This window comes from Pipistrellus kuhlii, unplaced genomic scaffold (assembly GCF_014108245.1).
Source record: "Pipistrellus kuhlii isolate mPipKuh1 unplaced genomic scaffold, mPipKuh1.p scaffold_m20_p_22, whole genome shotgun sequence".
Lineage (NCBI taxonomy): Eukaryota > Metazoa > Chordata > Mammalia > Chiroptera > Vespertilionidae > Pipistrellus > Pipistrellus kuhlii.
Genome location: NW_023425521.1, coordinates 1470318 through 1491580, shown reverse-complemented (window position 1 = coordinate 1491580; position 21263 = coordinate 1470318). Strand labels below are relative to the sequence as shown.

At 58.4% G+C, this 21263-nt stretch overlaps 1 protein-coding gene across 1 annotated transcript; it reads right to left on the bottom strand.

Annotated features, from left to right (window-relative positions):
• Positions 1 to 5834: 5834 nt before the first annotated feature.
• On the bottom strand, positions 5835 to 10611 carry DLX4 (distal-less homeobox 4). Its single transcript, XM_036451425.2, has 3 exons — positions 9938 to 10611; positions 6558 to 6754; positions 5835 to 6205 (listed from the first exon to the last, which is right to left on the bottom strand). Exons 1-3 carry the CDS (start codon positions 10203 to 10205, stop codon positions 5963 to 5965), a joined length of 708 nt encoding a protein of 235 aa, XP_036307318.1. The 5' UTR covers positions 10206 to 10611; the 3' UTR covers positions 5835 to 5962.
• Between the last annotated feature and the right edge of the window lie 10652 nt (positions 10612 to 21263).

Genomic DNA, 21263 nt, shown 5'->3' with positions numbered 1-21263 from the left:
CAGCCTCCAGTCTGAGGGAGGAGTGGAAGTCCTGAGGCGGTAGCCAATCAGGGCAGAGAAGGTGACCATGGGCTGGACGTCAAGGCCACAGGGATTCCTGAGCAGAGCCTCTGACTCGAGTGGGATCATGCAGATGCCGTCTTCCGGCCTGTGATGGGCCTGTGTCTTGTTCATCGGCTTGAAGTGGGGAGAGTGGGAGAGTGGGGGCTACAGGATCATGCGGACCAAAGGGGTTTCCTTCTATCTGACCCCGAATCCAACTGAAATCTGGAAGGGGATGGCTCGGAGGAAGCTGAGAGGAATGTGTTCCGTGGGAGTTCCACAGAGAGCGGCACCCTCCCCTGGAAATGAAGCAATCTTTCCCTTTTGGACCAGGGCAGCTGAAACCTGGCACGTGAATAAAAAACACTCGATGTTCGGAGGGAGCGTGGGGCCCATTCCTTTCTCCTTCCTGGGCTGGCCAGACACAGCTCCCAGGATGCCAGTGGGGCTGAGCACCTTATAGGCATCAAGCTGTGGGGTGGGAAAGAGCTACAGGATGCATCCAATATGGCGGCAGAAGCAAAGGCTTCAGAGAACAAAGAAAAAGGGTCATAATAAAATCATCTGGTTTCTGTGGCTATTCGGTCTCCATCCTCTGCTCATATGGGACATAGTCCCAGAAAACAGGAGAGGAAAGGGGGCAGGAATGAGAAGGAGTGGAAAGAGGCAAGGGGAGGAGGAGAAGGAGGATGAAGAGGTAGGAGAAGGAGGAGGAGGAGGAGGAGGAGGAGGAGGAGGAGGAGGGAGAAAAGAAAGAGGGAGGAGGAGGGGAGGAGAAAGAAGAGGAGGGAAGGGGAGAAGAGGGGAGGGGAGGGGAGGGAAGGGGAAGTAGATAGAAGAGGAGGGAGAGGGGGAGGGGGACGGGGAGGAGGAGGAAGAGGAAGGAGAAGATAGAAGAGGAGACTCAGGTTCTCTTCCCTCCCAAAGAGGCTAGTTGGTGTGTGTTTCTGGGTTGTTTCTGTCTGTTTCTGCATATGTTTAAGCCCATATGTATCTCCTTCCTGGTTTGTCCCTCTGTGTTGGGCTTTCTCATGTATGTCAATGTACAACCATAGGAAGGCTTCATGAACCCATGCTCACATGTGTCTCTGTGTGCGGCTCTGCCTGCTCTGTATGCCACTGTGGGTGTCTGCCTGGCTGTAAATGCACCGTCTTCTGTGGAAATGTGTGTGCAATGATGATGTCCCTGTGCTGATCCCTGCATCTCTGCATGTCTCCATGCATTTGACTGGGACCTTTGCATGTTGAGGTTTGGGGTGGAAGTGTCTTTAATTCCCCCCTGTCCCCCTTTTAACCTAGCTGGGCTGGCCAGGAGAGGGGGAAGGGGCGATGGAGAGGGCCACCTTCCCTCTCGAAGTTTTTCATTGGAAAGGAAGACACAGCAGTAGCCCAGGGACTCACTGATAGGACTTTCCCTGGCTCCCCCTGGCCCAACAGCCATGCCTGCTACTCAGAGGAGGGGCAGGGGCAGGGGCAGGGGCTGGAGGGGGTGGGGGGGAGACTAGAGCTGAAGGAGCCACACTTCTCCTTGGAAGGGGAGAAGCAAGAAGAGAGATGGGAAAGAAGGGAAGATAAAAACAGAAATTTACAGGGGGGAATTGGGGGAGACGGTCAATGAGTTTTTCTTTTCCCACATCATTGTTAACACATTACTCATCTCCTGGACAGAGCTCCCAGCTAATGGGGAACCCTAGTCCATTGAAACCAGCTACCCTGCAGGCTAGGTTTAAGGGGTCTTTGCAAAGACCAGAAGCCCATCTCCTAGCCTCTGCCTGTAGGCCCTTCTTAGCACCATCATGCTGCCCCTCCGCCTCCTCCCGGTCAAATGAGCCCGGGCCAGGAAAGGGTGACCCCAGGTGAACTGGTGCTGGCCGAGAGGCGATTTGCCACCACCGCCATGGGGAGAGCTGAGCTCAGATACGAGGCAGAACTAGAAAGCACAGATCCAGGGGGGAGAGACAGCGGGTGTACCATCACCTCCTGGAGAGCAGAAAGTCAGTGTCTCCTTCTCTGGCCTTCCTCCTCCTCCTCTCGGCCCACATCCCTTATAAGCGATGGGGTTCGTCCTTGATCTCCAAGCCCGGTCTACACAGGCCTCAGCTACCCGGATAGCATTCCATTGACTCTGGATACAATCCCAGAGGCAAGTTCAGGCATCCAAGCTCAGATGAGGTTTAGAGCTGAGTAATCAGCTGCTAGGGCCGTGCAGACATTTTGTCGGGAGCGGCCAGCCCCCCACCTCTCTGCGCACAGAGGGTTGGGGGGTGGGGGAGGGGCGGCCTGTCACTCCGTGTCTTCCCAGCCCCCTCCCACCACCGCGTTCTCCCTCTCCCCACCTGCAAGTAATTTGGCCAATGGGAGGGCAGTTAAGATCGCCGAGTGGAATCCCTCTGGATGTGTGTGTGCTTTTGGTGGGGAGGGGACTGCCTCCTTTCCCCCCAGACCCTCGGTGCCCTTTTCCTCTTCACAGGAGCAAATTACTTGTAATTATCTCACATTGAAAGCCTTCAGGAGCTGCTCCCAAAATTGCTTTAATTGAATTAATTGAATCTCATTTCGTTGGGGGAGAAAATGGGGAGCAGGTCTTAAAATAGCACGTGGCGAGAGGGAAGGGAAGCCCGGAGTCAGCTTTCTTGTGGCTGAGACCCTTACACGGGAGAGAATGTGCCCTGGACTCCCCATGGGTTCCACTTGCCAGTCTCGGCTGGTTTACGTGCCCAGTGCACCGAGGGTCTTGCCTGGGTCCTGCTCTCAACTGGTGGTGACCAGGGATGCGTGGCGTCTCCAGCCCCATCCCCCTTCCCTACCCTCAGGTGGCAGATGGGCCCGAGAGAAGTGAATGGATGGCAGTGACCTGACCCCTTCCCCCTGATCATCACGCAGCAGCTATATGTGCTGTGTATGAAGTGCTTACTATGTTCCCGGCACCATGTCAAGCACTTTACAAGCACTATCTCATTTCCTCATCACAACCACACTGCGAGCAGGGCCTATGAGTGCTCCCCTCAGAGGGGCAGAAGCACAAGACTGGGACTCTTTGGAGGGCAAAGCCCCTCCCCCCCTTTTAAAAATGTTTTCATTTTTATTTTTTTCAGAGACAGAGAGAGATCAATTGGTTGCCTCCTGCATGGGTTTGAACTCACACCCTGACCTGAGTATGTGCCCTGACTGGTAATCAAGCCAGCAACCTTTTGGTGCACAAGACCATGCTCACTGGCCAGGCCAAAGCCCCCATTCTTAACCACTCGGACTCATCCTCTCTCCCTCATGGACCCGATTTTCTGAGAAGAGCTCCCTCACAGAAGAGACCACAGGCTCCCCGCCTACAGCTCAGAGGCTGGAGGGAGGGGGGAGGGGGATCCTCCTCTGCTGGGGTTCCAGGCCCATGGTCCCCCAGGAGCTCAGGGAAGCTGACCTGGCTCCCAAGGAGGAGAGGGTGCCCCTTCCTGCCCTGGAAAGGGCAGCTGGATGCGGGTGGAAAGGGGGAGACGCTGTCAGCTCAGCAGGCCTCTGGCTGGGAGAGCAATTACACTGCTGCTACTTAACTTTACAACCTGGGCTGTTGTTTTAACGATGCGACTCGTGTTTGGCTGTCCAATTAATCTCGCCTTTGGAGGCTTTCCGAGATGGGGCGGTAGATCTTATCGTGGGTCTGTGGAAAGAGGAGTGTGTGCAACCTGCAGTGGGAGGGATCAGCAGCCCCGAGGGCTGGTAGCCTCAGAGGAGACCAGAGGAGGCATCTGGGGCAGGGTCCCCTGAGAGCCGTGGAAAGAGGGGAGCCAGGGGTGGGGGGAAGGCACTGGTGCTGAGGAAGAGGAGGCTTCTCCTCTTGACACCCTCATTCTTCACTGCTCCTGGATCTTGGCTTTGCCGACCCCGTGCCATTTGCCACCCCCAGGAGAAACCTCCACGTGTGTTTTGGGAAGTGGGGGTGGTCACTGACCCAGAACAGGGCCTAGGAGGGACGGACTGCAGACCTTCTCCTGAGCAGGGGGCTTCCACTGAATCGCACTCCCCACCTCCTACTCTACACACAAGGCTAATTTGGGCCTTTCTCCGGCTGGTGGGATTGACTCAACGTAGTGAGTGGTCTTTCCAGACAGGACGGGCCTGTGTGCCCGGGAACAGGTTCAGGCAGTAAGAGGAAAGCTGGAATTGGGAGCTGTTTTCCTGGACTTGGAGGCCCCTCCCCCACCCCTCCAGTCAGGCTGGGCTGGATTCTCTGAGTTATTGACCACCCTGTCCCCTGCCGCTGGGTGCCGTATGTATGGTGGGGCAGGGTGGCTATAAGTCTACTGATGGGCCCAGGCCTAGTTGGGGCCCTGGACTATGCCCACACTTCTGTTTATCCATGAGCCTGGCCCCACACCAGTGGCTGCCATTTGTCTGGCTCCCCTGTCAGCCTGCAGAGTCTCTCGGTCACCTTGGTACCCACAGGGTCTGCCTAAGTCACCTTGGCATCTGGGATCTGGCAGAGCAGAGGCTCCACGAATGTTTATTGGACGGAGAAGTCCAGTTCCTTCTGGGGTTTTCTTCTCCTCCACCCCCTCCTACCCTTTCCTCTATGTGGGCTGGAGCCTTGCCACCCACAAGGAACACTCTTCTCTTGGGGATGAGCTGGATCGACGTGGTGGGTACATTCTCTTCCAAGGGGGGCAGGGTCTGTCTGAGCTGAAAGTGGGGCACAGGGGGCGGTGTGGTGTCTGGCTCTTTCCAGAACTGGGCCAGGAGAGACGTAGCTGGTGAGGACTGAGGTTGTTCCCAGCATTAGCATCTTCTGGTTTCACACCGAAGCGTCATGAAAATATGGACGTTATTAGGACATTCTAGAACTAGCGTCACAGAACTAGTAGCAGAGGCAAACCCAGGCTCCAGTGCCTCTAGTTCAGGGCTGGAAGAGCCAGAGGGGAGGGAAGGAGATGAGCAGCCAGCCCCAGAAGTCAGGAAACAAACACACCTCAGCCAGGGCCCGGGTTTTTGTACAAACTTTAATTTCTGGAAGTCACAGTAGGAGGAGCTGGCAGGAGCACGGGGACACTAGTCCGACTGGTCATCCATGTATTTCATTCAGACAGAGTCAGGTGTGGGGAGCGGAATTGCTGGGCCCACCCCACCCATTTGGGGTGTCTCTACTTACACTCTTCCAGGGAGCCTGTTTGTCCCCATTCTGTCCAAAGTATTACCCTACTGTGTTCCCAATAATATGTGCACGTGGGGTTGTTAGGTATGAGGCAGGGCTCAATAAATACTCATCGAATTATAAGGATAATTGAAACCATTATCTACTCAAAGTTATAAACGGGGGGGGGGAGGGGAGGGCTTTTTAAGAGAACATAAATTATCCATAGGCCTAGGAACTCCACATTTTCAGCATTCCTCTCCCTCACAGGAAGGTGAGAAGGTACATCAGTGATGGGGTGATGGGCTGACCTCTAGGAAACACTGGGAGGAGGGACCTGATGGTGGGCAACTTGAAGACTGGATGCCCACCTCATGCCCGCTTCTGCTCTCAAATGGGTTGGGCACGGTCCAAGGCACACCCATTAAAACCACTCAGTGTGTCTTGCTGGTTTTGACTCCGGACTGTGGTAGGACTGTGGTCCCTCAAGGAAGGGGTGGCAAGACAGGGGTCCTGGGAGCAGTCTGAACTCCAGCCAATGACTCTCTCCAGAGCCTCTGGTCAGCTGAAGGGAAGGTACTCAGTCCATGGTGGTAGTGAGGAGCAGGAAGTCCTTTATTGGGCTCCTTGGGTGATGGGGCCAAGGGGAACAGGGCTCCATCTCATCCTTATCCTCTTCTAGTTCCTCATCCTGAGAAAATCCACCTGGAGCTGGTTTCCTCCCAGCCCAGAGGAGGTGCGGATGGGCCGGGTCCTGGGCTGTGGAGGAGGGCTAGGGGCCCGGCCCACCTTTGCGCAGGCTCACATCATCTGGGGTGGAGCCAGAACATCCGGGCAGTGGTGCTGATACCAGGCTCCAAAGCTGTTGCCATAGCTCCCAGCAGGCAGGGCCCCTGCCCTGGGGAGATCCCAGAGGGATGGCAGGGGTGGGGAGCAGGGAGACAGGGAGGAGGGCCTCCCGAACAAGTCCCCTTCCTGTCCCCCAGAGCTCTGCTTCAGGAGCTTCTTGTATTTCGAACGTTTGTTCTGAAACCAGATCTTTACCTTCAGGGAGAAAAGGGGACAGAATGAGGCGGAATACGTGTGTGGAAGGATGTGACCCAGTAGGGAGCAGCCCTGGGGGAAGAGCAGAACCAGGGAACACTCGCTCCAGTCCTCCACAGTCCTGGACGCCCCTGAGCTCCCCCAATCTGGATCCCTTCCTCCACCGAAGCCTCCCCTTCCCCCAACCCCTGGTAATACACTCCCCCGGGTGTCCAGGGCCAGCTAGGAACACACCCTGGAGAACTTGTGACAACAGGGCTAAGGGACTCATAGGTCGCTCCCACCCCGGGGGTGCGTTCCCGGAGAACGCGGAGGAATGGTTAGCATGCAGGAAGGATGGGACCGGCCCCACCTGGGTCTGGGTGAGGCCGAGCTGTGCCGCCAGCTGGGCCCTCTCGGGCAGCGCCAGGTACTGCGTGTGCTGGAAGCGCTGGTTCAGGTGCTGCAGCTGCAGGCTCGAGTAGATAGTCCTGGGCTTGCGCAGCCTTTTGGTCGGGGCCCGCGGGAGCCGCTCCGAGGGCTCCGGGGACGGCGGCGGCTTCCCGGACTCTGCGGGACAGACAGCGGGACAGAGGGTGCGATGAACGAGGGCCGGACGCGCCGGGTTTTTCATGGGCTCATTTGCATCTCATTTGCATGCTGGCCTGGGATGAGCAAAAAGCCCCGGCGCGGGGCGGCTCTTCTCTACCCTCCGCTCCACTTGCCCTCGGGGAACTCACACTCTCAGGGGCCCCGTGACCTGGGAAGAAAGCGCCCAGGGCCCGAGCGAGGGCAGGGGCGGTGCCCGCGGCGAGAGGTCAAAGTTCAGCCGGTGGCGGTGGCGCCAGCTCGGGGTGTGGCGGGGCGGGGTGGGGCTGACAGGCTGGGTGGAGGGCTGGGCTGAGGCCCGGGGAGGACGGGGCAGGGCGTTCCAGGCGAGAGGAGCTCCAGGCCCGGCTTAGAGGAGCCTGACAGCGGCTGCGTGGCATCCCCTCCGCCGCCAGAGGAAGGGGTGGGGGGGTCCAGGATCAGCGCCCCTCTGATGCCGCCCCAAAGCGCCCGGCTCCTCGGGAGCGCTCGGCGGGAACGCTGGCCACCGCTCCCCTGCCCGCTGGGCCGGCTGGCCCGGGGCGGAGGCTTTCGGGGACCCCGGAGGCCGCCCGGCCGACTCACAGGGGGGATCTCGGCGGGCCGGTTGGGGAGGCGACCCGGGGCTGCAGAGGCGACGCGCGGCCCTCGGCCCCTTCTGGATCGGATCGCGCTGCGGTGGCCGCGGGAGAGCTGGTCACCTCCGGCCCCTCGGCTCGGCCTCTCGGCCCTTGAGTGTGGGGGGAGAGGGGGCGAGAAAGTGTCCACTTCGGACGCGGGCGGCTCCCACCTGCACTTCTGCATGGGGACACGGAGACCATCCCGTGCCGATGGGCTGGTGCACCGAGCGGCTGACATGCCCTCGGGCTTAGAGCGAACAGTCCCAGCTGCGGGGGCGCTGGACCCCTGAGCGCAGACGGCTGGGGTCCCCCCTTGTCCCATCCCCTCGACCTTCGTCCTGTCTGGCTCAACCCACACGGCAGGTTCCCCGCCCTTGGCTGGCTGCCTCCCCTGCATCCCTCTCCCTGGGCCTGGGGCGCATCGGGTTTCCCCGATCCACCCCCTACGACCTCCCGCCCCCCCCCCCCCCCACCTCAGTCAATTCTCAGAAGAAAAAAAAGAAAAGAAAAAACGGTTGGGTTTCCGCTCCAGCCTGCGCCGTCCAGCCTTCATGGCTCCAAGCCTGGGGCTGGCAGCCCAGCGCCCACCTCTCTGGCTGCGGGACCGGCCATTTCGGAGGGTGACGCAGAGAGAGCCCTGGAGGCAGCCCACGGGGCTCGGAACTCCGCAGCCCTCAGCGCCCCGGCTCTCCCAGCAGCCCCCCAGGCTCCCTCGCTGACAGCTGCAGCAGCAAGTCCCGACAAGATCTCCCCTGGTCCGCGCTCCGGAGCCCCGGGGCCTCCCTGAAGTCCCAGCTCACAGGGTGGTGGCACTTAGCTCATCAGGAGCCAAACCTCCCCCTGAGGCGGGGGTGGACGCTGAGGGGGCCGAAAGGAGGACCCCAGGCCCTCTCTCACACCCCAGTCGTCCCAACCAGAGTGAGCCAAACCCACCGGGTTCCGTGAAAAACGCTGCCATCTATAATAGTCCAAAACCAGTGTGGTTTTCGTTGCACCCGGGGAAATTGCATAAAGAAAATGAACTCTCACTCCCAGCCCTAGACTGAGAAGGGGAGGCAGGGACGGTGGTCAGCAGGGCTCAAAACACCTTCCCCATTTTTTGGCAGTTATCTGAAGGACCGGATTATCTTACTCCCACCCCCGCCCCGCGGCAAACATGCACTCACACACAAAGGTACCACATCTGCATATTCTGAAGGGAAGGGACTGAGGGCTGGTTTGTAGCAATGAGATAATTTGTAGACATCTTCCCCAATTGCCCATCCCCCAGTGATGGCCTCAGCAGCTGGGGAGAGGCAGCCACCGTTCCGCACAGAAAGCAGTTAGCATTGGGGGGCTCTGAGAACCTTCCCTAAAATCCACTTTTCTGGCCTCCCGTAGTGAAAGTCAATTTGCCAAGCCCAGGAGTCAGGAATACAGGCTGTGTCCTTTGCCCACACACACCCTTTCTTTAGGCCTCTGTGTGCTCGTCTGTACATCCAGGAGATTGAGCTCCCAAATGTCTAGGGTCACCCCTAGCTCTGAGGCTTAGGAGCTTCCGTGTCTCAGCAGAGTGACAGGAGCAGGAAGATGTCTCGGTCCTGGGCTGACTCCAGCGAGGTCATCAGTTCATGCGATGTGCAACCTTGGAGGAAACTGCCAAAGACCACTGTGGGGTCAGTTCGGTGGGGGCAGGGATGTGGGGGGCCTGGGGTCTGAGCTGGCAGCCAGGACAGGCGGTGCAGGTACGGTGATCCCAGGACCAGGAAGACAGGCTCCTTGCCCCTTGGAGGCTTTGATGACCTCCCGCGAGCACTTTCTCCGGAGCCCAGAGTTGCTCCAGGCAATGGGAACTCGGGCCTGACATGCCCCAAAGGCAGGGGGCAGAGGTGATGGAGGCGGCTCCTGTGGCTGGAAGGCTGAGGTTTGCACACCTGTGGCCACATTCCTAGGACAGTGGATGGCAGAGTCCTGGCCCAGGTCAGCGTCCCCCCTCTCAGTCCGGCGCTTTGGGCAAAGTCCAGGAGCAGAGGGAAAGGGGCCCCAGATAGGCCACCACTCCCACTGCCCTCCGCTGAAACCCCATTTCTGCTTTTCAGGCTTTGGCTTGAGCACTAAACGAATGCAGCGGAGAGGGGCGACGCGGGGAAGGGGCGTGCAGGACGGAGAGAGCCCTGGGGAAGGGGCTGGGCACCCACACCCACATCTGGATTCTTTCAGTTTTCCGTTACCCGGTTACCCGGAGATACACACCACCCCGGGGGCTCCAGGGGGTGGGGTGGAGGGCCCCGTGGGCCCCGCCGCCCCCGCTTCACACACTGAAAATCGAAACCAGGTCGGTCTTGAAAGGAGACCTAGATCAGCTCGCCCACGCCCCTCCCCCTCTCCCTTCCCCCATCCTCTAACCCCATCCCCCGCCCCATCCCTTTGCCTTCCTCCCACTCCCAGATCCCCTGGAATCTGAGTAAAGTCTGAATCCCGCTAGCTGCGCCCAACCAGGCGAAGACCAGGTTTAGGGGTTCACAGGAGGAGGACCCAGGAGGTGGGGGAGCAGCCGCGTCCTTACCTGCCTCCCGCGCCGGCGGAGGGGGCGGGGCGGGCGCCGCGGGGTGCTGGCAGGGCGGGTAGGCGTCTGCGGGCGCCGTGGGTCCGGCGGGGTAGGGGCAAGGCAGGAGGTGGCCGTACGGCCCAGAGCAGGGGAAATCCGAGGCGCCTGCGGTTGCGGGGGACAAGCCTAGCGGGTAGGCAGCCACGACGGACGGGACGGGGGCGATATCCGGGAAGAGCGCTCTGGAGGCGTCCGGGCCAGGGAGGGGGCAGGGCGAGGAGGACATTGCGGCCGGGCCGGGGCCGGAGGGCCTACGCCATGACCCCGCACGCAGTCCGCCCTCTTGGCCAACGGTCTCTTCTCCGAGCCTCGGGCGCTGAGGCCGAGGGGGCCCCCCGGCGAGCCTCCCCCAGACTTAAGATCCCGGGAAAGTGTCTCTGCGCCTCTTTCAGCCGGGAGCGCGCGCCTGGGAAAGGGGTTCCGGGGTTGCCCCCATGGCTTTTCCCCTCCCCCTAAGTCCATGGGGGGCCCCCCTCTTCTTGCTCGTGGGTTCGGTTCCCGGGACCCGACAGGGGCCCCGCCCACCTAGACGCCCCGGATTGGCCGCCGCACGGGGTGACTTCACGGGAGGCCCGGCGCCAGGGCCCGCCCCCGGGGCAGCCGGAGGGAGGAAGCTTCGGAGCCGGGGATCGAAGGGGCTGGCTACCCCGGGGTCCTCTGCGACCGAGCTGCGGGGTGGCGGGGGACAGGGCCGTCTGGGAACGTCACGGTCACGAAGGCAGAAACGGAGGGAGCTGGCGGGGCTGCGATGCCCGAGGGGCCAGGGGAGCAGCTCGGCGGCGCCGGGGCGCTGCGTCGGGCTGGGGGGGCGCCGGGAAGCTGCGGCGGGAGGCCCCCCGCTCGGGCCCGGGCCCGCGGAGCTGAGGGGAAGCAGAGCACGGACCCGAGTGCCGGCAGCTTATTCACCGCGTCGGAATGCGTCGCTGCGGAGCGGCCGCAGGTTGTTGGTAAACAGACGCCGGGCTGGGGGAGGAGCCGGCCGGGCTGGCACGCGGCGCGCACGCCCCCGCCGGGTGCCCGGGGCCTGGCACTCCGCGACCGCCGCCTTCGCTGCGCCCACCACCCCCCCACCGCCCGGCCCCGGCTTCCGCTTCCGGCTGTGGCCCCATTTGGTTTGGACACCCCAGCTCCTGCTGCGGCCCCCCCCCCCCCCCAGGGCCGCAGGAGGGACCCACAGTCTGGGCTTCTGCCCTGGGACGTCCCACCTGTCCCCTGGCGCCCGTGAGGCTGAGGCCGAGGCCGTGCGCGAACTGGGACAGTAATCCGGGGGTGGGAGGCCAGTCCAGTTTGCTGGCTCCTCAGAGGGCGTAGGAAATGCAGCTGGCCTGGCTTGGTGGCCGCATTTTCAGTCTGCGCGCAGGACCTGCCTCTAAACAAGAGTGCCCAGTACCTTGGTGGACACGTGTCCACGTGCAAGCATCTATGACCACAGGTACACAGAGACTCCATCCAGATACAACTATACCAATAAACGGGTGTCTAACTGATGATCCATTAGCATCCCTCTAAGAATAGAGAGGTTCCTTAATGGATCTGCAAATACGGAGTCTAGGCTGTGATATATACATATCTACATACCCAAAGGTGAAGAGCAATAGCCCTACTATACTTGTCTCTTACACAGACCCACCACTGTGCAGGTCGAATTGCCAGTGTGTACATTTGAAAACCCAAGCATATAAGTCCATAGGTGTGTGTACCTACCATTTGTCCACACGCCTCTAAGATGCTTTATGTTAGAGAGACAGATACACCCCCAAGTCCATATACACACCTTTCACTTGAGTATTCAACTCAAGCAGGCGTGTTTGTGTTGGTATGTACACACGCACTCTCATTATCAGGGCTCGGAGTGGAGACAGCAGTGTTAGGATTGGGTGGGGAAATACAGTTATCAGAGGAAGAGGGAAGCTTAGAAGAGTGAGAGAGAGCACTGGGGGTGGCCAGGCTCCCAGGGACAGAAAGATCAAAGGGGTGGGGGAGGGGTTGACCTGCACCCCCAGTCAGGTGGCCCATGGGGTAGGAGCAGCAAGTCGGTTTCAATCCGGACTCCCCACTAGAATGGATTGAGAGGAGTTTTCCCAAGGCAGCGCATCTCTGGCAGCGGCACCGGAAGTGCTGGCGCTCCAGGAGCAGCTCTGCGCCGGAGCCTTCCTCGGGCTGGAGAAGCCACGCCCTTTCACCCAGCAGGATATGCAAGGCTCGCTCCCCTGAGAAATTTTGTTGTTTTCACGTAGGACCACCTTCCCCCCTTTCTTACCCAATTCTGCCGCTCCTCCTCCACCTCCTTAGAACTGAAGCTACGAACTTGCAAGGATGAATCCTTACAAACCTTCCGTTCCGCCACCACCTCTTCCTCTGGGGGAGGCAGCCACGCCGCCTGCCCGGAGCTGTGGTGGGTGCCAGGGACAGCACCTCAGAGTGCCTCCGAGGAAGAGCATGCTCTTTGGAGTAGGTAGGCGGTCAGGGAAGGTCTCCCTAGCACGTGCTTTTGAGGTGGAACTGAAAGGGTGGCGGAAAGACATGTCCTCCCGGGCCTTGTACCTGGAGTCCTTTCTGTGCTGGATCTAGCCAGAAAGGGCAGGAGGGCTCACAACCCCGCTCCCCCAAGCCTCTGTCCTAGGCACCCCCAAAGCCAGGAGGACCATAGTGAGAGCCTCTGGACGTTCTCAGGGGGCTTTGCTGAACTCATGCAGGACCCTCACCCCCACGCACCAGGAGGAAACACCCTGCAGCCCTTTTAAATTTATGAAACTCACAATATCCTATCCTTGTACATCTTTACAAAAAAACATGAGTGAAGTGGGTGCTGTTATTACCCCGTTTACAAATGCGGAAACCGCTCTCTCCATCAGCCCCTCACTTTCCAGGGTTCCCTCTTCTGAGCCCAGGGGCACCTGATTGGGGAACGTGTATCCAAGAGAGAGATCCTCTCCGGGCAGGTGCCACGTCGCACCCACCTGGGGAAGGGGGAGTCAGGAAACGGGCAAGGGGTGGGCATGGGGGCTGGGAAGAGCTGCAAATGTGTTTGATCGGAGGGGAGGGAGGGAGGCCTGCGGCCTGGGTTCCCATTCCAGCTCAGCCTCCAACTTCCTGGCTTGGTGGACTGGGTCACTGGGTCAGCCATTTCCCATCTCTGAGACCCGTTTTATCCAGAAGGGGTAACCAAGAGGGAGCTGTGCTGAAGATCTCCATGCTTTTGTCATTTGCTTTAGAGTGAATTGCAAAAACCAAAATCCCAAAACGTAATGAAACCTGGCGGGGGGGGGGGGGGGCCAAGAAAAACAAAAAGGAACTCTGTCCTGTCACTGCCAATATCTCAGCCTCTCCCGAAGCGGCCCTCCCAGCCTTCTTCCCGGGAACCCCACAGAGTGAGACCCTGGGAGCGGAGGGCAGAGTCGCCACGGTGTTTCGATGTTGGGGGTCACTTCAGGAGTGGCGGCTGGACCTGGGAGATCCTCGTGGTGCACAGTGGGTGGTCAATCCGGGGCTCTTTGCAATCCTACCCGATGGATCAATCGATTGATAGATCAGAAACACGATTCTTTGCGCAGAATAAGCATCCGCGGCGGTGGGGTGTGTGCCTTGCTGGAAGCCGCCACCCCAAGTGCGGATTTTCTCTGGAAGCGGGGACCCCATCCTTCCGGAACACATGGTGGGTGCGCAGGGCTCTCGCGCAGCCCCGGGGCTCGATCCTGAGCAAAGGCTCGGCGTCGGCGACGGAGGGCTCCCTTCCGTTCGGGTGCGGACAGGTGAACAGAAACCGCACCGCGACCCCAGGCCTCGGGCGCGCTCATCCGCTCCCTTTCTCCTCCAACCCACCCGCAGTCCCCAAACGAAATCGGAGCTTAGTTCTGTCTGTTCTCGGTGGGATTTAAGTCCGATTTGGCGGGGCTTTCGTAGGAACTCGGTTTGGGGAAACTTTGTGAATAATTCCGTCTGGTGGGCTGGGGGTGGGGTGGAAGGAACTCTCCCTCCGCTTGGCCGGGTGCGCGGCGGTTAAAGCCCCCACAGTCTGCGAGGCCCGGGAGGGCAGTCCGGAGAGGCCGGCGTCCCCGGGACACCCCTTCCCCCTCCACCCTCACCCCCTTTCACTTGGCGATGCTTTTCTCCGGTCAGAGGGAGGGATGCTGAGCGTGCCGGGCGACGGACGGTGCTGAGGTCGCCGCGAGTCCGGCCCGCCCTGCGCCTCCCCGGCGCCCACCTCCAGGCTCCCCGGAGCGCTCTCTGGGCGCCGGGCGGCCGGTCGGCGACTCTTCCCGAGGAGGAGGAGGAGAAGGAGAAGGAGGAGGAGGAGGAGGAGGAGGAGGAGGAGGAGGAGGAGGAGGAGGAGGAGGAGGAGGAGGAGGAGAGAGGCCGTGGGGTCGGCACAACCTCTGATCCCCGCACCGCCGGGCAGAGGGCTCCCCACGAAGGCTCCAGCTGCGTCTGCAGCCACACGCCCGTGCGTCCTCGCTTCCCTTCCCAATGCCATCCCCGCTCCGGGAAACCTTCCCCGTGGGCTGACCGGGATGTTTAAAGAACACATCCCTAGGAAATCGCCGAGCGCGTTCGGATAAACAAACTAGAACCACTATTGGGCCGAGCCCGCCCCCTCCCCAAAGACCATGGTTAGCCTAAAGGGGGCGGCGTGGAGGGCGCGGTGCGGGCGCTGCCCCCGCCAGGCAGCCGGACTTGCCCTGGAGCAGGAGCCACGCAAGGGCCGGGGTGCGGGGCGCGGGCTCCGGGCCTGGGAGCCGGACTTCTGGGCCGAGTGTCCCAGCCGCGGACCTGCCAGGAGCCCCTCCGGCCGCCCACCCGCGGGGACCCCGAGCCGGACACCGGGTGGGAGCGGGTTAGAAGGAGGCGAAGCGCCGAGCGGGCGGGAGGCCCGAGGGCAACCCGGATGCAGCGAATTCGCCCCAAACGAAGGCGGCGCGGCCGGGCTTTGCAGACACCCCGGACCCCGGCGCAGACACGGGGGCGGTCTGCGGGGTCTCCACCGCCCGGGGCCCGCGGAAGCCGGGGCCGGGACGGAGCTGGAGTGAGGATGCTCGCCCAGCCAGCGCGCACGGCACCGCACGGCACACACGCAAATCACCAACATGGACACATCCTCGCTAACCCCGCAGCCAGCACGCACCCACAGGGGCTACCCCACACCGAGAGGCACACAGCACGGCCTCCCCACACACACAGCGCGCTCCCGCCGCGTGGGCGCGCACAGCACTCACGCCCGCCCCTCTCTGCCCCCATGGATTTGGTTCACAGAATGTCTCTATGGCTGGGGTGACTGGTTTCACTTTCTGACTCCCTGACCCTTTGGAGATGCGGACTGTTTTGTTTTGTTTTGTTTTGTTTTGTTTTAATAAGAAAAAGTGAGTCGGGTCCCTGCATCCAAACCTGGGCTTCGGGTCAGGAAGAAGGGGATGGCCTTATCTCTGTTGGGCTGGGCCTGGGAGAAGGGGTGACAGGGGATATTGCCTTGGAGAAGAGCAGGCCGGCCACTTGGGTGCCGCCAACGCACTTGCACCCCCAGATCCCCAAAAGGAGAGAAAGAATTACAAGCACAACTCCCCCCCCCCCCCCAGCCTTTCCCTCCGTGTACCACCGCTTTAGGCTCCTGTCCTGTCTGAGGGGAGGGGAGAGTAGACCCGGGACTCTGTCCCGCCCCCACTCTTCCTGACTCCTCAAACCCTCGCCCTCCAGGCTCAGCTTTGGGGCGGGGCGCTAAGGGGGGGGGGGGGGGGGGGGGGAGGCTGGGCCAGGCCCACTCTGGCTGTTTGAGGAGGAGAAAGTGGCTCTGCACTCCTCCGCCTTCGTCTAACCTCCATCTTCAGTCCCCTCCTTCATTCCCCTCGGTTAAAGGATCACACCCGGGAAGTTCAATTGCAGCCCCAGAGAGGCTGGAGGGCATGCAAGCCGGCAGGAAAGGGGTAGGGTTTGCCCTTGCCCGGTGGGGTGGGGGCTTTGCCATGGTCACGGCCTCCCAAGGGAACAGCTGAGCTGAGTCACTCATTCCCATCCCCTCAAACCAGTTTGCCCTCTCTCCTCCCCTGAAGACCACCCTCTGCTTGTGAGCTGACCTGCAAGTGTCCAAGCCCAACCCCAGCAGAGGGAGACAAGCTCTCCCCCAGCCCAAATTGTGGCTGCGATATGCCCAGAGCTAATGGGAGGAGCAAGCCAGCCCCAACCGGTAACCAACCCATAGGGGCATCGGCTGCCTCAGCTGCTGTCCACAGGAAATGTGGGGTGGGGGTGGGGTCCAGACATTTTTGTGGTGGTTCTCCGCTGTCTGAGGCACAGGGGGATCCAGCTGGAGGCACTGTTCCTGAAGACACCCCTAAGGAACCTTCTGGAGCCTTTGGGGGATTAGGGGAGCAGTGGTGATCAGAGACCCTGAATCCTTGGTAACATAATGATAACAACAGCTAACACGTGCTTTTTTGGTGTGTTTCAGACACTATGCTAAGCCCTTACATGCATCATTTCATTCATCACGTGATTTCTAGGGGGTAAGTATCCATATTATCCCCACTTTACCGATGAGGAAACAGAGGCACAAAACGGTGGAGCAACTTGTCTAAAAGCTGGAATTTAGACAAGTTCATGAACCAAGGTCAGCTTGTCCCCTTAACTACCACAGCATTGTCTTACCTGGCAAAGCAGCACTCATCAAGGGAAGAGATGGAGCTGAGGAGGGAAAGGGGATCCCAGGTCAGGAATGCCCCCTGTAGAACGGGGGCAGGAGGAGTTATAATATCAGTGATGGCTAACATCTACCATGGGCTTGTGGGCTTGTGGGCTGTGCTTCACAGGATTTCTGTGAACAACCTTGCAAGAGAGTCTTCTCACCCCTCGTCTCACCAAGGAGGAGACTGAGGCACAGAGGAGATGTGTGCGGGGTCTATACACACTTGGTTGGAAAATAAGAAAACGTAGCAGCACAATTTACAATAGCTAGGATTTGGAAACAGCCTAGGTGCCCGTTAGTAGATGACTGGATCAAAAAAACTATGGTACACCTACACAATGGAATACTATGCTGCCATAAAAAGAAGGAATTCTTATCATTTGCAGCAACCTGGATGGAATTGGAGAACATTATGCTGAGTGAAATAAGCCAGTCAATGAAAGAAAAACACCACATGATCTCACTCATTTATGGGTAATAAGGAACATTATAAACTGATGAACAAAAAGATACAGAGACAGTAAAGCAACAAACAGACTGTCAAATTACAGTGGGGAGGGGAGGGAGATATGGGGGAGATAAGAGATCAACCAAAGGACTTGTATGCATGCATATAAGCATAACCAATGGACGCAAAACTCTGGGGAGGGAGGACATGTATGGGGATTGGTAAGATATGTACACACATCTAATACCTTAATAAAAAAATGAAATTAAAAAAAAAGAAAGTAAGAAAATGGGGGGAAAGCTGAGACTGAGAGCCAGGAGGGCCTAAAACGCCAACCAAGAACTTAGGATGAGGCCCATGGTTGGTAGAGGACCAGGATGGGAGCTGAGAGACTTCCTGGGAGCATCCTGGGGCCACAGTGTGCTTGGAAGGCAAGAAGAGTTGGGTGGCAGAGAACCCAGGTAGGAGGCTGTTGCAAAGAGGTCAAGTGCGAAATGAGGAGGGAGGGTGGCAGAGGCAATGGAAAGGAGTGTGTGTGTGTGTGTGGGGGGGGTGAGAAGAAGGGTGGCTCACAGACAAACCACTGGCCTGGTGACTGTAGAGGCAAGCATGACTCTGAAGTTCCTGGCCTGGGCATCCACAGGAGCCCAGGGAAGGAGCCAGGTGTTGGATTCAAAGATTCAGGCATTGGATGGGTGATGGACCACGGACCAAGATTTCTAGGTTTGGATCCTCCAGCAGGCAGCCTGCCACTCCGGTTTCCCTCGGGTGCCCCTGCACAGGTGTCTTTCTGGGGGCCCTGCCAGGGTGCACAGGTGAAACTTGCATATATGCAGATGTATGCAAATGAGACAAACCCAGCCTGGGCCCCGAGCCAAGAACAAGGAGAGGAGGAGGGCTGCCCTAGCCCTGACTCACCCTCTGACATGCCGCCTGGAATGCCACCTCCCCAGCTGGGCTTCCTCCAACTTGGGGAACTTGCTCCTGGAATCACCCTGAAGCTCAGGCCTGGGAGATCACAAGCCGGAGGATCTCGGGGTTTGGGGGACTTTCTTAATCAGAGTGAGGCTGTATTGTGAGGTCTCCTTGCAAAACAGCAGCAGCAGCAGCAGGGAGGGGATGGGTAATATGACATTTATAAATACCTAGGTAATATGACATTTATAAATACATAACCCACATCTCTCCCTAAAGCATTTTTCATGTATATAACTTCATTGGGGCTCCAGTAACTTGTGAAGTAGGTGGTTTATTAGCCCCATTTTACAGATAAAGACACAGACTCAAGCCATGACGTGCTGCGTGTACAGAGCTGGCTGTCCATTGATTGACACCTTCTGCCTCAGTGCCCTTTGTCCTACCTATGATTGGTGCTTGGCTGAGAACAGGACAAACTAATTCTGGAATCCTGGCTCCATAGGGGGAATGCTGACCCTCAGGGATCCAGATAGTCATGGGAAAGAGGCATCTAATCCTCTCCCCAAAAACCTGATCAAGTAACTGGACTCTTGTCTCTAGAATTCCATCTGGCTGGACCATGCACCCCACTTTCAGCTCCTTTAAAACTCCCCCATTCAATACTCTCCTACCAGGTACAGGAGCTGTCCAGGGCACTGTGGGAGGTCGGCTAAGGTCCCACCCAACAGTGAATTTTGCAATTTCTGTGTGTTAAAATTGTGTGTGTGTTGGGGGGCAGGTGGAATGTATAAAGAAAAGTAAATTAAAATGCATTCGTGCAGAGTTTAAAAAAAATACTTATACACTAGATACACAGATCAAGAAACAGGACTCTGCCAGCTCCGTAGAACCTCACCCTGAGTGACCCTCCTGGCTCATAATTCTCTCCTCAGCTCGTATGTTAATCCCTCCCCTGCCTCTCCTTAAAGGTTTTTTTTTTTTTAAATATATTTTATTGATTTTACACAGAGAGGAATTGAGAGGGACAGAGAGTTAGAAACGTCGATGAGAGAGAAACATTGACCAGCTGCCTCTTGCACACCCCCCTGCTGGGGATGTGCCCGCAACCAAGGTACATGCCCTTGACCGGAATCAAACCCGGGACCCCTCAGTCCGCAGGCCGACGCTCTATCCGCTGAGCCAAACCGGTCCTGGCAAAAGTTTTATCACCTGTATCTGCTTGCTTTCACCTGTTGAAGAACTTTACTCGGATGGAATCAGACTGCACACAGGATTCTTGCTTCCCTCATTAGATGGTTCCTCGATTCTGAGACCTCCCCAGTCTGGGGTCGTAACCACCCCTCTGGTCTCCCTGGAGCACGGGATCAGCTGCGTTATCCCTCTCAGATGCTCTCGGGTGGGTTTGGGACACGAGGCCAGGGATGGGGTCCTCTGCTTCGGGGAACACAGCACTCAGCCCAGGGCCAGGCACTGGAGGAATGACCGAAGATGAGGGAGATGCTGCCCCACTGCTCACATGTATGAGGAGCCCCAGGGCAGGCAGGTGGCTCACATGTATGAGGAGCCTCAGGGCAGGCCATGGGGTGACAGTCAGACCAGCTCCTACCAGCGTCCCCTTTCCCTTCCTCCCCTCCGGCTGCTCCTCAAGGATGAGGGGCCACACATGGGAGTGTCTCCCTAGATCCTGACCCTTTGCCCAGCACAGCCAGGTGCCGGGAAAGCACACCAGCTGGAGAGCCAGGCAGAGCTGAATTCTAATCCCACCTCCACACCTCACTGACTTGGGCAAATAAAATTCCCCATGCCTGTTTCCTCACCTGGGCAATGGACCTAACAATAAGCACAACCTCACAAGGCTGTGAAGATTCAGTATTCTAAGTGACTGAACACTGAATCTTCACGTATGTTAGCTTCCCTTCCTCTTTTTTAAAAAATATATTTTTATTGATTTTTTTTCAGAGAGGAAGAGAGAGAGTTAGAAACATCGATGAGAGAGAATCATCCATCAGTTGCCTCTTGCACACCCCCTACTGGGGATGTACCCGCAACCAAGGTACATGCCCTTGACCGGAATCGAACTTGGGACCTTTCAGTCCGCAGACCGACGCTCTATCCACTGAGCCAAACCGGTTTTGGCACCCCTTCCTCTTTTTGTTGGCTCTTTTAGCTCACCCACAAGAAATATGCCTGTCCCCCATCCCTTAATGTGCCTGCAGGGTCCAGAGCCCACCTGATTGATTCAAAAGCTGTTATTCGAAGAGGATTGGGTGATCTATGGCGGTGTCGCTCCCAGGACAGGAGGCTCCTGCCAGGCGGAGACCCTGCCTTCCTCAGCTCCTCATCCTCCCCGGGCCTTGCCTACCAAGGTGCTCGGGGCAGCCTCCATGCTCCAGCTTTGAAGCCACCCTCGGCTCCTCCTAAGCACAGGCATGCTTGTGAGGGTCTGGCCCCGAGGCGGCATGTGGAATACTTTCCCACTGAGGATCTCGGCTAATCCTCACCACCCGGGCAGGTGGGGCCGGTATTGCTGTCCCCATTTCACAGGTGAGGAAACCAATGATCGGACAGCTCCCGGCCTTGCCCAACATTACCCAACCGGTGAAGGTCCTCTGGGGTTTTTCCAGAGCAACACAACTGTCTCTGGACGGGAGATGGAAGAGATAGGGCTGGAGCTGAAGCCCAGGGTGGAATCCCATGTCTGAGGCTCGGAGAGGTGGCTTAGAATTTCTGAGCCTCGTTGTCCTTATCTATAAAATGGAGGTAACCATACTCACCACGTCAAATTGTTGTGAGGGCCAAACGACACACTGTATGTAACCAGCAGCGTTCAGAGCACATGGAAAGTGAATAATGCAGCTTTTCTAATGATGCATGTGGTTGGGATAAGTGCCCACTAACGTCCCTCCGGTTCAGACAGCATATGACTCAATTCCATAAGCATCAGGGAAGGAGCGAAGTAGAAACCAGGAAGCAGATTGACTAAACGGAGGAAAACTGGGTTCAAAGAAAATAAAACTCCCCGAGTCTGTAGGTCCTCACAACTCTGCCAGGACTTTTCCCACCTTGCCCTGCCCACCCTCCTCTGGGGCACCCCCCCTCCCAGGCTTGGTTCCTGGAGACTTGGGCATCATGAGCCCCAGAAAAGATCCAGAAAAGATGCCACAGCCCAGCCCATCCTGGGAGCCTAGCCTCAGCCAAGACCCGGGCCTGAAAGTTCTGATTTGGCCATCACCTGCCCTAACCAC

Excerpts from the sequence above, each read along its gene's own strand:
- DLX4 (XM_036451425.2), bottom strand. The coding sequence starts at position 10,205 with ATGTCCTCCTCGCCCTGCCCCCTCCCTGGCCCGGACGCCTCCAGAGCG. Across the intron at positions 6,755-9,937 it reads TCCGCCGGCGCGGGAGGCAG|AGTCCGGGAAGCCGCCGCCG; the intron begins GTAAGGACGCGG and ends TCTGTCCCGCAG. Across the intron at positions 6,206-6,557 it reads TCGGCCTCACCCAGACCCAG|GTAAAGATCTGGTTTCAGAA; the intron begins GTGGGGCCGGTC and ends TTCTCCCTGAAG.